Source organism: Lotus japonicus, chromosome 3 (genome assembly GCF_012489685.1).
Source record: "Lotus japonicus ecotype B-129 chromosome 3, LjGifu_v1.2".
In the NCBI taxonomy this organism is placed as follows: Eukaryota; Viridiplantae; Streptophyta; class Magnoliopsida; order Fabales; family Fabaceae; genus Lotus; species Lotus japonicus.
The window spans coordinates 92,317,650-92,333,399 of NC_080043.1; the positions used below are offsets into that span (position 1 = coordinate 92,317,650).

Genomic DNA, 15,750 nt, shown 5'->3' on the forward strand with positions numbered 1-15,750 from the left:
TCGAGGGTACTATAATTGCAAAGTGTCCACAGGAATCTAAACCTTACTTGTAACTTCTATCCAAATATCACTGTTCAGCAAAACCAAGCTTGTCTCTTTTCCTCACAAGCTCATTTTCCCACTTCCCCACCGACCCCATTCTCTTGCAATAGCTTGAAGGATGGTGAGGACAAACATGATGCTCATTGCTGATCCTCTTTGTATCACTCTGTCTCAGCTAAATGCCTTAAAGGGTTTGTTATTTTCCAAAACTTGCAACATTTTTTGTGCTAAAGATCTGATCTCGAGTCTTGACATAACTATGCTTTCTCTGTATGGTCTCAGCAGCTAGAACAAGGTTTTTGGAAAATGGGGGTTTCAATATTTCATCCATTTGTCCTTGCCCTGTGATTTTGTAAATGATAAAGGAGAGAGAAAACAGAAATAGAAGGAAAAATCCTTGCATTTGCATAATGTAGCTTTGTTTTCTCAAAGGATCATGCTTTTTGATGTGATCATGTTTCTATGTATTGCTAGGATTCTGGAGGCATCATTTTTTTTAATGCATGTTTATTGTTTTGCTATCTAGCTGATGTTATGCATGCCTGAGATTGAAGGAGCTGAAGGTGTGTGTTTTGCAGTTTTTATTTGGCTGAAATTTGACTTGATTTGCATATAAATTATAAACTCTCAAAATGATAAGAAAAAATGGCTTCTAGTCATAAATTTGACTAACTGTGACTTAGTTGGCAGTGAAATCCTGATTTTAGTGCATCATGTCTTTAGGGCATTGTAGAATTGTTATTTATCCAGAAAATGGTGTTTTATGTAGCAAAGCTGTTTGATTCTCACCTCAGAAAATCCGTTTTGCTTCATAAGAAAACTATTCAATTGCATTGCTACTCCAACACTTGCTGGATACTCTGATCTCCTGTCCTAGTGTCAAACAATTGAATGATTTTAGCCCAGCAGGAAAATGATTACTCTGGTATCCTTCTTCTTCATGGCCATATCCTTCCTGCATGTATAATGTCATGGAAAAGTTCACTTTTCATTGAGAACACAATTTATTTACTCTTTGATCCTCTTGGAGTTAGATTACTGAGGTGTAGTCTTATAATTGATTAGCAATGATACCTTTTTCATTTGTTACGTGGATAAATTAGATGAATATTTGCCTCTCCTTCTATTAGATATGCCTCAATACAAATTTACTTTTCTTATCTACTCTCATGTTTCACAAATCATGATATATATCATTCTCTTCTTCCTGACTTTCTTCAGGGTAAAGATATGGTATCATCTACTTTCTCATTTGGAGGCAATTTTTTTCAATAAATACTCTCTTGTTGGGGCATCTAAAAGATAGGGCAGCTGGCAGGTGATTGTTTTTTACCGCATATGGCTGTTCAAACACCTGTATGTTCAAATTCTGGAGCAAAGTATCGTGCTCTAGCTCCGTTGACAGTTCTAAGGGGCATGGTGTGTCTGCTGGTGCTTCTGTCAACAGCATTTATAATGCTAGTGTTCTTTGGCTTTCTAAGTTCTGTTATAGTGCGACTTTTTAGCATCAGTTACAGCCGGAAAGCGACTTCCTTTTTCTTCGGTGCTTGGCTAACTTTATGGCCATTTCTCTTTGAAAAAATCAACAAGACTATAGTTGTGTTCTCTGGAGATATTGTTCCTTCAAGGGAACGGATCTTACTGATTGCAAATCACAGAACTGAGGTTGACTGGATGTATCTATGGGACCTTGCGTTGCGGAAGGAATGCCTTGGATACATAAAATATATACTTAAGAGCAGCTTGATGAGACTTCCAATTTTTGGTTGGGCATTTCACATACTGGAGTTCGTCCCGGTGGAAAGGAAGTGGGAGGCTGATGAGTCAACCATGCGCCATATGCTTTCTACTTTCAAAGATCCCCAAGATCCTCTCTGGCTTGCTCTTTTCCCAGAGGGCACTGATTTTAAGTAAGTCTCTCGTTTATGGTTTTCATCAAGACTATAAAAAGGGCATCATAATGCTTGGGATCATCATGAGTTCATCCCTATGGTAATCTGCTGAAACTTGATACATTAATGTCTTTGCTTAAGATATCATGATGCTGGAAGAAAAAAAAGCCAGGTTTCTAGTATTAGAGATCCATATGATATTCTGTAGAAAAATCGAACAAAAAGGGCAGCTCAGTGCATGAGAACTCCCTCAATGCACGAGTCCGGGGAAGGGTCCGACCACTTGGTCTCTTGAAAAGTCGACTAGGACTTTTTTGTTGTTGTCGTCACTCCTTAAATGGCAACTTTGAAGCATAACTTTCTTGGTCCTCAGTTTGAGTTGATGTGGCATATCTAAGTGTCTGTTTGTGTATTCTGTTAATAATTTTCTTGCCACACATCTTTTCCTTTATGCAGTGAGAAGAAGTGCCTTCGGAGTAAAAAATACGCTGCTGAACACGGTTTGCCAATTCTGAAAAATGTTTTACTTCCAAGGACCAAGGGTTTCTGTACCTGCTTGCAAGAATTGAGGGGCTCTCTGACTGCAGGTTGCCCTGTCTGGCTTGATTTTATTTGTATTTATAACTATTAATCATTTGGTTAATTAATTAATGGTAGTTTTATTTCTTGTTAGAACATGAGCTCATCCAAGAGTTATGCATCATTCAGATTCTCCTTTTCTTTTGGTATATTGATGGGGTAGTCGGCAGCATTTTCATCTGTCTAATATCATTTAGCATGTGTAAAGAAAAAAATACTTTGCTGTTGCTTTGAGTTCATAAACATGCCCCCTGATGAGGGGAAATCTTGAATTACCTCTTATGTATTTTTTTAAGAAACTAACATTAACATATACAGCTTGTTAAGTGTTAACTACAATGATGTTTGTCTAGTTGATGGAAGGTTGAAAGTGCAACAATCTTTAATTCAAAATTTCCTGCCATTTTAATTCTTTTAACTTTTCATTGTCAGTTTATGATGTGACCATTGGCTACAAATACCGCTGCCCATCTTTCTTGGACAATGTGTTTGGTGTGGATCCTTCTGAAGTTCATATCCATATCCGCCGCATTCCCGTTGATTCTATCCCGGTGTCTGAAAGTGAAATTTCCAAGTGGCTGATCGATAGATTTGAGTGTAAGGACCAGTTACTTGCCAATTTTCAATTTCAAGGCCAGTTTCCTGATCAAATAACAGAGAGGGACCTCTTTGCCGTGAAGAACATTTTAAATTGCATGACAGTTGTTATGTTGACAGGCACATGCATGTACTGCATTTTTTCCTCTAGCTGGTTTAAACTTTATGTGTCCATAGTCTGTGCTTATTTGGTTCCTGCGACATATTTCAATATCCGGCCGCAGCCTATTCTTGGCTTGTTGAAGATGAAATCCAATTACGACATCTCAAATACTTGAATGACCAAAAGAACTGTCAGCCTGAGATCAATGTATGATAGTAGTTGTAATATTAGCACTGGACTTGCTATTACATGCAATTATATTCACTTAAACAGTTGTAGAATCAAGTTTTGGCTGATGGTCTTGTTTCTCATTGCTTTTCTCTAGGGGAACAAGTCTTTAGCAATATTATTTCGCAACTTCTGCTCAGGTAGGTTTGACATTTGTGCATATCTTTTTATGGAAACCTCTGTTTCAATTTTGCAGTTCTGATGTTTTGATTCTCTGCTTTTCTATCTGATTCATAATGTACATGTAAACTCTTGGCACAGTTTGCCATTATTACCTCTCTGTGTAGATCCATTTTTAAGTCCGGTAATGTCAATATGCTCTTTGAATATCAAAGCAACAATGTAAATACAGCTGAGGGCAAGGTTGAAATATGCCAAGTATAGAGTAGTATCATTTTAGTTAGTAACTAACAAGGGAACTGTATATTATAATCAGAAAGTTAAGACTTTCAACTTTTGATTAAGTTTTGGACACAAGCTAATCAAAGTTTCTATTGGTCTAAGTGGCAAGGAGATTGGTGTTTCCTTCATGTAAATTTTCAGAGTTTGAGAGTAAATTTATTCTTTGGAATGATGTTCGCCATCTGCCAAACATCCTTCTATTAATTAAAGAATGCATTTGTCTAGTCCTGTTTGGTTTTCTGTTTGCGTCCGGTAGACACACATCAACGAAGAAGCTAGATTTTGCTACATTGACTCGAACTTGGATCGATTTTGAGTTAAATAAAAATCCTAACATACATTGAAAAACGTCCTTCATGAATGATGAGTCATTTTTTTTAAACATATCTATTTTGTTATCATCACTACAATGGACCAAAGTGAAAGATCATGCTATCTGTTGAATGTGACGTTTGTCATTTTGTGATTAACAATCCCCACCTAATATGCCATCAATTTTCACTGCTTATGATCCTTATGTTCTACCACCGTCCCTTATCACTCACAATTCCAATTTCCGTGTTACTTTCTATTTTTTCCCACTTGCCCTGTTTTTCGCACAGGAAAGGAAGTCATAGCTTACAGCCAAACTTGACAATTATCAATGCGCTTAAGAAGATAATGTACATAAAATTTATACTATTTTGCATGTAACTTCATATTTTGGAATTTGCCTCTAGAGTTGATTATTTCTACAAATGAGATATTAATAAAAAAGTAATAGTGTAGATTCCAGCTCAACATAAGCATGCACCTAGCTTTTGTTTCCAGCTCAACATTTCCATAGTTTAATTACCTAATAATTAGTTTTCCAACAAATTTCAAGATATATAAAGACTCGAAAGCGTGTTAGGATGCACATTGCTAACATTGTAACTTATTATTTAACGTGATTTTCAGAAGTGAAACCAAACTCACTCATAAGTTAGTTTTACATCAACAAATTAAAAGAACAAAATGAATTTATAAAAAAATTGCATGAGTACACTATTGTATGAAAAGAATAAAAAATTTAGCTGCAAGTGTCAAGACATACTGAATATGTCTGATTATTATCTTCAACAAGAACCCATTTGTGCTTAGATCCATGAAACAACAAATTTCACAAGATACATAAGGAAAAGATGTGTTCTTCCAACAAACAACAACTACTGGCTAGCAAGACCTGCATGTTTGGAAATCCTTTCTGGATAGAAGCTTCTGTGAATAACTTATGAGTTTCGGAATTGATTCTGAGCAAAGAGAAGAAGCTGATCCAAACATGCTATAAGATTATCTTCAGACTTCAATTGTTGGGGTGTTTTATGATTCTCTGCAGGACCACAGTCCTTGCCCTCCTAATGTCACGGCTACAAATATCAGCTTGAACTCCTATATCATCAACATTCTTCATAAACACTCCCAGCTTCTTCTTGATCTCCTCTATTGCAATCTTCACAGCTTCTTCTGCAATGGCAAAATCCACATTATGCAACAGAGATTCAATCTCAACTTCCAGCTTATCAATGAGAATCCTGATGTTATCCAAGTCCTTGATAGCAACATAGGTACCAGCCTGCATTGAGCTAATCACTTCCTTCTGCCCTTTCAATGCATTTTCATAGTTCCTCCAAAGGGAATCAATCCACTTCCCCATTGAACCAATTGGGATTGCGGTAGCAGCAGCTAAAGCAGCAGCAACAGGTGGAGCTGCAATTGCTGCAGCTACCACTGAGCATATCAAAACAGCAGCAAATGTAGCTACAAATATCATGCTTGAAACCTTCCTCCATGAATGAATATATTTCAGCTTCTTGTCAAGCTTGCTCTTTCTAACTTGCAACTTCTCAAGCATGAGTATCTGCTGCTTGTAAACAGATTGGAAAATTTGGAAGAACTCTTCTGTGAAAGGGTCACCAGCATCCTTGAAATTCTTCAATTCTTGCAATGTCCTCGTGTAGCGGTTGTTCGATCCTCCTACCTCTGATGATGATTCCTCCTCAAACTGTTGAAGAGCTACCAGAATCAGAAGCTGGCTATCGCGAGCGCGCTTCAGGCACTTCTCCAGCGCAGCACAGAAATCCAACGTTTGCAAACTGTTCTCAAAGTACTCCTCCACCAGTTCAAACAGATCTTGGCTCTTCCATATATCCTTCTTGCAGTCCAAGATCACTTTAACAACTTCCTGATTCATCTCCAGAAGACATTCCGTGACTTGTTTCAAAGACTCAAAAGAAAGGGCTCGAACTTCAACACCAACAGCAAGCGTGTTGATAACTTGATTCGTTCGAGCTTGAAGGTTTGTGTCAAAGGATTGCAAATCATTATCAATCTTGCAAGCAGCCTCATAGGAGCTCAGCTCAGATCTATAATGCAATTCAGTACTCAAATTAACAGCAGACGATGTTTCAGGAATCTTCTTGCTCATATGATTCCCCATTGCTTCAATTGAAATGATCTAATACAAAAAAATAGTACAACCAATTCAAACTCAGAACCAGAACCAAAACCCCTATGTGATTCCTTACTCTAGCAATCAATAAAGTGAATGAAAACCCTTATGTGAAATAATTGCATACATGAGAGAACAATTAAGAGAAAATTAGATTTTTTTACCTATCAAAGGTGTGAACAACTTCAAGACAAGCTAAACCAATTGAAGCTATCAGAAACAACTGCAAAAATCAGAGATTAACAACTTAGTCAACAAAAAAAGCAAAAAATGTCGAAAATATGAAATGGGCAAGTGAAATAAAACAGACCCAGATAGAGATTTTTGTAAAGTTGAAACCTTTGAAAGCGACGGAAGCAGCAGATAGGGAAATAATCCAGACAGGGACAATGCAAATCTATATTGAGGTTAATAGAGGGTTTTGATCTATGAGAATGAAGAGGAAAGTGAGGTAAAGCAAAGAAATTTGAGGCGGAAAGAGAATGCAGAATCTTAAAGGCAATGATGAAAGGTGTTAAGAAGCAAGAAATGTGGGTGGTGGGAGTGAGAATCGCTTGCACGCATGAGAAAAATGAGGTAAAAGATGGAAAATGCAGGAAGGAAGCAATGAATGATAAACCCTTCTCTCTCTTGAAAACTACTGGTTTGGTTTCTGTGTCACCCTTTCTTCTCTGCATCCACGTTCAATTTTAACGCGGAAAGCAACAGTGTTGTGAGAGAGAGATGAGGTGAGAAGCAACACAACATAACAACACAAGACACATTCACTTTACAACAAACTAGGATGGAAGAGGAGTTGAGGCTTAATTGTAGAGCAAGTTTCCAACTAAGGTTAATCAATCAATATTCAATGCCATCAAATAAACCCCATAACTGTTTCTGGATAATTAGTTACCAAGAGTAAAACACCTTTGACTTCTTCTTCTTCTTCACTTCACCTTCACCATATATTTTATTATTTTTCATTTCTAGCCAAATAAATAAAAACTAATCAGCTAAAACATCTCTAACAAACAAAGACACAACTTCCTCAATGGTGAAAAGTAAAGTCTCGCACCGCAAATTAACACCAATTTCTGTAAGACAATCAACTCGCTCATTAACATCTCTTGAAATGTGACGTTGACACATGACGTAAGCACAGTTCGATCCTGCGATAGAAAAATGATGAATATTTATGAACATATGTAAAAACTAAAAAGGATGTGACTATATGAGTAAATGTTTTTATTTCATAATTTTAATTTTACTTTTGAATTAAATTTAATTCTAATGTAATAAGATCCTGATTTTTCTTTCTAATGTATCAAAAATAAGATCCTGATTTTTTTTGAATGAAATTAGATTGAGTATAATTGTTAGATTCTAAACAATATTCTATTCATTCCAGAACCATTGATGTCCAAGGTTAGGGTATAAAAATATATTAATTGGTGTAAAAGACTAATACACTTGAAGTTTTTAACTAAAACCCCTTATTATTAATAATGAAATAAAATTAAGATAAATAAAAATCTGTGAAATAGTTGAAATTAGTTGAGACAGTTAACAATTTTGAGATAATTATCCTCTATATTACTATTATTATTAAATGTACATATAGTTGGAAAAAAGACCGTACTTTGGATTTCTAAAAAATTTGTTTTAAAATGAAAAAATAGTCATTTACTTGAAGAGACAACTATAGTCTACAGACCAAAGACAAAAAGAAAATAAAAATTTAAAACATCAATGGTTTTATTTTTTACAAAACACAATAGATTGGAATAAAATGAGTGTGTATAGAAAAAAATAATTAAACGAGGTTATTTGACCATTTTAAAGTGAGGGGTGCAACCCTTTATATAAAGATATGAAGGGATCTAAAGAACCTTTTTTCTTTAAAACTAAATCTAATGAACTTTTTTTTTGAAAGGAATCTAATGAACTTAAGAGAGAAGATAATAGTAGATTTTACTTTTTTTTGGCTACTTCGGAAGAAAGATAATATAGTAGATTTGATGCCCGATTTTGACGCAAAACCATAAAATAAAATGTAACTCTTATTCGAATATTCCCTCAAACTTTAATCTTTTTATTGTTGTAAAAAAGAAGACCACTTGTAGTAATAACATTAATGTGACGCGGCATCATTAAATTATATCCGACAAAATCATAGTAGAAATATGTATATAGAAGTAATTTTAGTACGTACGAAAGCAATTTTCAACGGATATTGATTATTGGCTATTGAGTAGAGATGTTGATTATTATATTATACATTATACATATTATTCATACTCATAGTATTTTTACCGTTGCGCCACCATATTTTTTTTCACATCACATTTTCACTACTTATTTTCCCCTCTTACATATTTATATTTCTCTTCTCACATTCAACTTTCAATAGTGGAATGTTAGGATGACATATTAGTCAACACTTAACTTATCAACTAAAACAAGACGAGTTGAGTTATGTTAATGTAGTTGTCATTGCTATGCCCAACCCACCAACTTGACATGTCAACGATGAGACGGTACCAAAAACTCGTCAAGATATTTGTATTTAAAAAAAAACTAATAATAACTTTTAAGGTTATTTTAGTATTTTTGATGGGCCAATTGGTGGACTAATTCACCCGTTGGTCACATTATTGATATTTTTAATTTTTGGTAGGTCAATCCACCCTTAAATGGGGTGGATTGTGTATCTCAGAAGACTTTTTAGTGGGTCAAGTCAATATGCTATATATGTCCCACTTGAGTTGAGGTGTGTTGAAAGTGGGTTGGGGCGTATTGATTCAATTTTCCACTCTATATGCTTGCATAACTCCACTCCATGTCTCCATTGTTTGTTTATCAATCTTTCCCTTTGCAAAAAATAGGTATTACTTGAAGGAATTGGCTCACCTTAAAAAAAAATCATTAGCATTGTACGTTTGTGATCCAAAATGCCTTGTGTGAACAAGAGTCTCAGATGCCCTGTATTTGATTTTAGTAAAAAAAAAAATTCATTAATTAAGCCAATTTTTTCGTAATATATGTTTTATCGAGCTTTCTTTCTATTGATCGTGGGCCGTTAGATAAATAGGCTATGATAAAACTTATTAGGCTGAATGTGTATGGGGCCAAAATGAACCTGGTGGTCGAGGAAAGTGAATGTGGGTGTGGCGTGATACAAAATGCCTCATGGCAATTTGATTTCTAATATTGTATCTTATAAATCATTATTTTACTTTTTAAATCCTTAATGTAAGACTTCTTTCTTATTTTTCATCAATTTTATTAGATAATATAATTTGGCAAGTAATAGTAAAGAACTGAAGAAGAGAGATAGGACAACAATGTAAATTGTGGAGAAAGATGAGAATGGATTAGGCTTAGGAAGATTAAAGAGATTAGTACTGTTCATTATTAGGAAATAACACAGCTGAAGAAGTAAAATAAACCTGGAGCGCAATCAACAACACAAGAATATAACGTGACTTCACTCTCAACCACCCCATAACCTCAGTACACCCACACTCTCCAAAGTAAATATTTGAACTACATCTCACAATACTCTAAAATAAGAGCATAAGAGAAAAAAAAGAAAACACAAATATAAACTTAAAGTGTTTTCAGGTGCTACATCTTTGATGTTTTGGTGTGTTGAAACAAGGAGCCTAAGATCCCTATATATAGTCTTGAACCCTCCCACCCCTCACTAATCTAAGCGATGTGGGACTTCTCCAAAATGCATAACTTGATCTTTTTTCTCCTTCATTAGCAATGTGGGACTTACATTGCAATCAACTCCATTCATGTGTCTAGCTTGTGGAAATAAGAAATCGGAGTTTTGCCAAAATTGGCAAGTCATGTTTCTATCTAAACAGCTCATGACATAAGTTCGTGTGCTGCAACTTACTGGTATCAACTCTAGAGCCTCTTCGTGCAGCCACGTAGCACTCTGACACGTGTCGGCAACTTAGTGGTTGCCACCACGCCACGAGTACGAGTTGAAAATCAAAAGCAGATTCCACGTTACGTCAAAAAGCTTTAATTTTCAGATCACGTGATTATTTTTCTTGCTCTGCTCATGTACATGTTTCAGAATTCAGAAGACAATGACTAGGAATTTAATCAATTTATGATGATTTTTCAAACTTCAATCTTTATCTTAATTCATGTAATTTGGGTGGCTTTTTCGGCCACCTTTTGTGGCATCTGGGTTGGCTTGAGTTTTGAAAAATATGTCAAAATGGTGCTTTGCATTCAAGCTTAAATGATAGATAAATATGATTAAGAAAAGGAAAATGATCTCAATCTATATAGAAACTTGCAAGCCACGTAATTTCTTCCATAACATACGACATTCTTTTTTTGATCAAATCCGAAGAGTGACGAGGAAAGTAACTAATCATGTGATCGACTTACTAATCATGTGTATGTGAAATGAATGAAGACAGTCATCGACAAATTGACGCAATTTATCTAACCAAATACTCCTGTTTTTTGTTATTTGATTCTTGATATGGTTGATACGTACCAATATTTACTTAATTGGTTAGGAACATGGACCAAACTTGGACTTCCCTGTTCATTTTAACTATTTTTTTGTCTTTGTTCTTGGCCACATAATTAACTTGATCTCTTCATGAGTGAAATCAATATATGACTATATCATGATATAAAGCGGTTCTGGTTTCGCACATCAATTGATTGGAGAAGTAATAATGATTGTTGGATACACATATACAAAAGATTGTGCCATTTGCGGAGCATTTTAAAGAAACACCACAATGTTTCTTCCTGAAAATTATGTGTGGTTCGGTGGTTTTAATTCAAACCGTCAGAAACACATTTTTGAATGTTTTACAATTGTGACTGTTAAAAACCTTCACGATCTACATATGTTAATTATACATCATTGAGCTCGGAGGTTCACGTGTAAGAATTGTTGGAGAAGCTAGCATTTTTGGCACGATGAATAGTGAGATGAAATGCATGGAACTCTGTTTGTCATTTTTTAATTAGCAGTTACCCAATCAAGTAAGTTATCACAATCAAGGTAATCAAACTCGAGAGTTTAGGTAAACTCGTGGAGGGGGGTAAACTCGACTCGTAAACTCGTAAGAGTTTACCGCATGCAAAAAATACATATAAAAAACAATATTATGGTGATGATCGCACACTAACAACATTAAAAATGAACCAAATCACCAACAATAGTGATAAGAACAAGTTCAAACCATAAATTAAATTACTAACAAGTTTAAGTTCATACATAAAAGCACTAAATAATCCAAAATAAAGGTTTCACAAGTCATAAACTCATAATAAAACATTAAACAAAAGGCAACAAGTCATGATATCAAATTTCAAATACTTCAACATCTTAAAATCCATCATCATGGCCATCATTCATCACCACCACTATCATGATCATCATCATCAAATTCTGCTCCCGATGAGAGAGGCTCATCAAGTATAGGATCAAAGATCAAATGCTCGGGGTCCCCTTCAAGAGTAGGCTCTTTTGTGACTTGATTCTCACCAACAATGTCATTATCCCCAACAAGAGATTGTTCATCAATCTCTTCCACATCTTCAGTTATCCATTCGTCATCAGATTCTATATCATCAAAAGGAAGGACAACTTTTCTTCTAACTTGTCTAGATCTTAACTTGTTGTTGTACATCACATAGACCAAGTCATTCATCCTTTGCTGATGCAAACGATTCCTTCTCTTTGTGTGAACCTAGCAATAAAAATTAATATCCAAAATTAAGGCTTATAATTTCAATTCTAAACAAACAAAGTTGATAACTAAAAAGTAAAAACATAATAAATTTATTTACCATTTCAAATGCACTCCAATTACGCTCACATCCAGAAGAGCTACAAGTCAAGCTAAGAATACGGATAGCAAAGTTCTTCAGTTCTGGGCATCCATCACCATACATGCTCCACCTATCTGCAGGAGCCATAGTCTTCCTACTACTCTTGGCATTAGCATCACCAAACAAAGAATGAGATTTCTGAAACAAATGAATCTGATTATGAATCTTATGCCTCACCAAGGGGTCACTTGTCATCCTATCCACACAAGCAAATAACCCTTGCTTGGTCTCAAGGTCCTTTACATAAGCATCATCATAGTGAAATCGGGGATTGAGGTAATAAGCAACTGCATGTAATGGCTTATGGAGTAGGTTTTCCCACCTTTCATCAATAATCTTCCACACAGGCTCATAACTACACACCAATAGAAATACAAATACCAAAGAGTAAATATAATTAGGTTTTAGGCATGTTCCAAAAAAACAACACATAAAAAGATAAATTAACAAAGTTTACCTTCTTTGGACAGAATTGAAATTGCTTTTTATCTTCTCCTTGGCCGCATCCATCTCAGCATATAAAAAACCCATGGCGGGCTTCTCATCCGAATCCACCAAGCGAAGGACAGACATAAGAGGAATGGCAACCTTGAGACATATGGTTATATTATTCCATAGACTACTATCCAAAACCATGCTTTGCACTTTTTTCCCATCTGATGAGGTAGAAACCTTGGTTGCTTTCCATTCTTCTGAGCCAAACATAGTCATCAATGCAACTTTAAGCTCATTTAGGCATCCCAAAGTCAAATATGATGTGGCGAATCGAGTGGCACCCGGCCTAATTAACTCTCTGTCTTTAGTAAAATGTTTCAACAAGGGAATGAGCATTGTTCTAGAGTATATGAATGTGGTGATCTTCCTTCCTTTTTTTATAGTTGATTCATGCACCTTTAGCTTCTTCTCAAAATCCTCCAAGATCAAATCAATGCAATGAGCAGCACACGGAGTCCAATACAAGTTCTTTCTTTTCTCCATAAGCTTTTGCCCAGCAGCTTTGTAATTTGCAGCATTATCTGTGACTACTTGCACTACGTTCTCCTCTCCAACATGCTCCACAACATCATCTAGCATCTTGAAAACCTTGTCTGTTGTTTTAGAAATATCAGAAGTGTCCAATGAATATAGAAAAAGAGTCCTCATAGGACTGTTCACTAGAAAATTATAAATGGAACGCCTTTTCATATCAGTCCATCCATCCGACATGATTGTACAACCATTTTTCTTCCAATCCTGCTTAAAGTCATCAAGCATGTTATGTGTTTCCTTGACTTCTCGCTTCAAGAGAGGCACTTTAATGTCATGAAAGGAAGGATGCTTATAACCAATCCCATATCTAGCAACCATGTCCAACATCTTCGTAAATTCTGGATTTCTTATAGCATTGAAGGGAATAGCACTTGTGTAGAAAAACTTTGCAACTTGTAGATCAACTTGCTCCTTGTAGTCCTTCTCTACTATTTGATTCATTGTTGCTTGAACCCCACCACCATTTTTTACATTTGTAGTAAACTTTAAAATGTCATTCCCTTTTCTTTGAGAGCTTTCCATTTGTACATCCTCACCCTCCCCCTCAACATCACCTCCATACTGAGTCAATTTCCTTTTTTTATCTTTTGCAACTTTAGCATTGTCCACAAAATCCTGCATAACTAGTCTAACATCTTCAGGCACACCGACACAAGGTTCTGAATCTTCGCTTGATCCAGCAAGATGATGCTTAAATCTGAATATTCCTCCACTGGCAATTTTTGGGCAATAATTGCATTTAACTTTTCAAGCATTGCCCTCAATATCAACCCCATGTTTCCACCCAATATCAGACCGATTTTCAGGAGCATTTTTCCTCCTATTTCTAGGTCTAGTAGCAGCGCTTGTTTCGTTTGAGGCACTTGAGGGATCAACTTGAGACATTGCTGCAAATAACAACATATAATAAAGAACAAAAACAACAAGATATAATCCAAATTAACAATAAAGAACAGGAGTACAGGACGCATAGCAACAACCAACATAGCAAAATAAAATACTTCAGCCTAAATCCAAACACACTTTGGTCCAACACAAACGACATGGAGAGCAGAGGAGATAACAACAGAACAACAACCAATGTATAATTTCTAAACTCCATGGTTCTAATTTCTAAACTAGCGATTACAAAATCAACATAGCAACAACCAAGTGCCAACAGTCAAGTGCCAACAAAATCAACATAGCAACTAGCAATTACAAAAGCAACAGAGAGCAGAGGAGCAGAACAGAACGTGGACTCACCTCAAGCAGAAGCAGAACGTGACCGAGCACTCGAGCAGAGGAAGGAACTGGAACGTAGAGAGCAGAGGAAGGAACTGGAAGCAGAACGTGACCCAGCAGGAGGAACTAGAACGCAGGAGAGCAGAGGAAGGAATTGAACGCAGGAGCAGTCATGGAGTCGTTGCAATGTTGAACGCAGGAGCAGAATTGAACGCAGGAGCAGAACGTCGCGTTTCTATTTCTGAACCCTAGTCAATGTTATAAAATAACCCCCCCCCCCAAAAAAAACGACGTCGTTTTGATTAAAAACAGGGAAAAAATGAATTATTCTGAACTCGCTTTACTCGTTACAAACTCGCGATTTTACACGAGTTTAGCGAGTTTATCTCGATTTTACCCGAGTTTACCCGAAAACGATTTTACACTCGATTTAACTCAAATTCACTACCTAAAAACGTAAAATCGTACGATTTAAATCGCGAGTTTAATAACCTTGGTCACAATGATTCAAAATTTCATCCTTTTTACAAGTGATAAAAGTTTTAATTCTCAAGTAAATGGATAAAGTCATTGGATAGTCGCTTCTAAGAGAAAAAAAATATTTTAAAAAAAATATTTAAATATTAATTATATTTGACTAATTCCTCCAACCAACCATTATTAATTTTGTTTAATATGTATTATATTTTCATCCCTTGTCTAGTTTTTCTGGCTTCTTCCCCTCTTGTGAAATATGAATGTTGACTGTTTGAGCTTGTACTATATGTGGTCGTCTTGTTCATTAAATCTATAGCTCACATGTTCCACTTTTGTTGTGTCGTGTAACGGATCATGACTCATGAGTGGTCCATTCATAATAGAAACCTAATTTTCTTTCTGCTAGGGCCATCAAAACAAACTAATATATGACTTGTTTAGCTAGTCACCTGAAATTAATTGTTGATCATTTCTTGGAGAGGATGATTAATTACCTGTAATCATGATCACTCGATCAGCTTCGCGGTGCTTTCCTATATACTCCATTATGAAACTTACCCTATGGGTTTTAATCTAATGCTGTTCACACTTCACATGCCACTACTACAGCACATAAATAGAAAACTGAGATCGACCTAATTTATTCTATATATATCCTTCCCATATACATTGAACAACTAAAAGACATCCAACATCACTGCTAAAATCCAACTCCTTGAGAGCATCAAGTGCTTGCCCGTGATACAATGGCCCGTGGTATTGGTCAATTAGCCAGCACACACATTGTCACGAGAGCACAATATAGTACATACTCAACCAAGATCTTCAGTCTAAAAAATGAA

General features: G+C 35.8%; 3 protein-coding genes across 4 annotated transcripts; 1 reads left to right on the forward strand and 2 right to left on the reverse strand.

Annotated features, from left to right (window-relative positions):
- The first annotated feature begins 15 nt into the window (after positions 1–15).
- LOC130747442 (probable 1-acyl-sn-glycerol-3-phosphate acyltransferase 5) lies at positions 16–3,524 on the forward strand. Its single transcript, XM_057600385.1, has 4 exons — positions 16–233; positions 1,264–1,952; positions 2,391–2,521; positions 2,946–3,524. Exons 2-4 carry the CDS (start codon positions 1,381–1,383, stop codon positions 3,386–3,388), a joined length of 1,146 nt encoding a protein of 381 aa, XP_057456368.1. The 5' UTR covers positions 16–233; positions 1,264–1,380; the 3' UTR covers positions 3,389–3,524.
- Positions 3,525–4,826: 1,302 nt separating this feature from the next.
- On the reverse strand, positions 4,827–7,089 carry LOC130747443 (UPF0496 protein At4g34320-like). 2 transcript variants are annotated; one of them, XM_057600386.1, is made up of 3 exons: positions 6,653–7,089; positions 6,478–6,536; positions 4,827–6,319 (listed from the first exon to the last, which is right to left on the reverse strand). In XM_057600386.1, the coding sequence occupies exon 3, from the start codon at positions 6,299–6,301 to the stop codon at positions 5,168–5,170; it is 1,134 nt and encodes a 377-aa protein (XP_057456369.1). In that variant the 5' UTR covers positions 6,302–6,319; positions 6,478–6,536; positions 6,653–7,089; the 3' UTR covers positions 4,827–5,167. The 2 variants fall into 2 exon arrangements, with proteins under 2 accessions (XP_057456369.1, XP_057456370.1); XM_057600387.1 differs by having other exon boundaries at positions 6,624–7,089.
- Positions 7,090–11,694: 4,605 nt separating this feature from the next.
- On the reverse strand, positions 11,695–15,454 carry LOC130745024 (uncharacterized). The gene is made up of 5 exons (XM_057597175.1): positions 15,403–15,454; positions 14,004–14,094; positions 12,636–13,919; positions 12,137–12,533; positions 11,695–12,036 (listed from the first exon to the last, which is right to left on the reverse strand). The coding sequence occupies exons 1-5, from the start codon at positions 15,452–15,454 to the stop codon at positions 11,695–11,697; spliced, it is 2,166 nt and encodes a 721-aa protein (XP_057453158.1).
- Between the last annotated feature and the right edge of the window lie 296 nt (positions 15,455–15,750).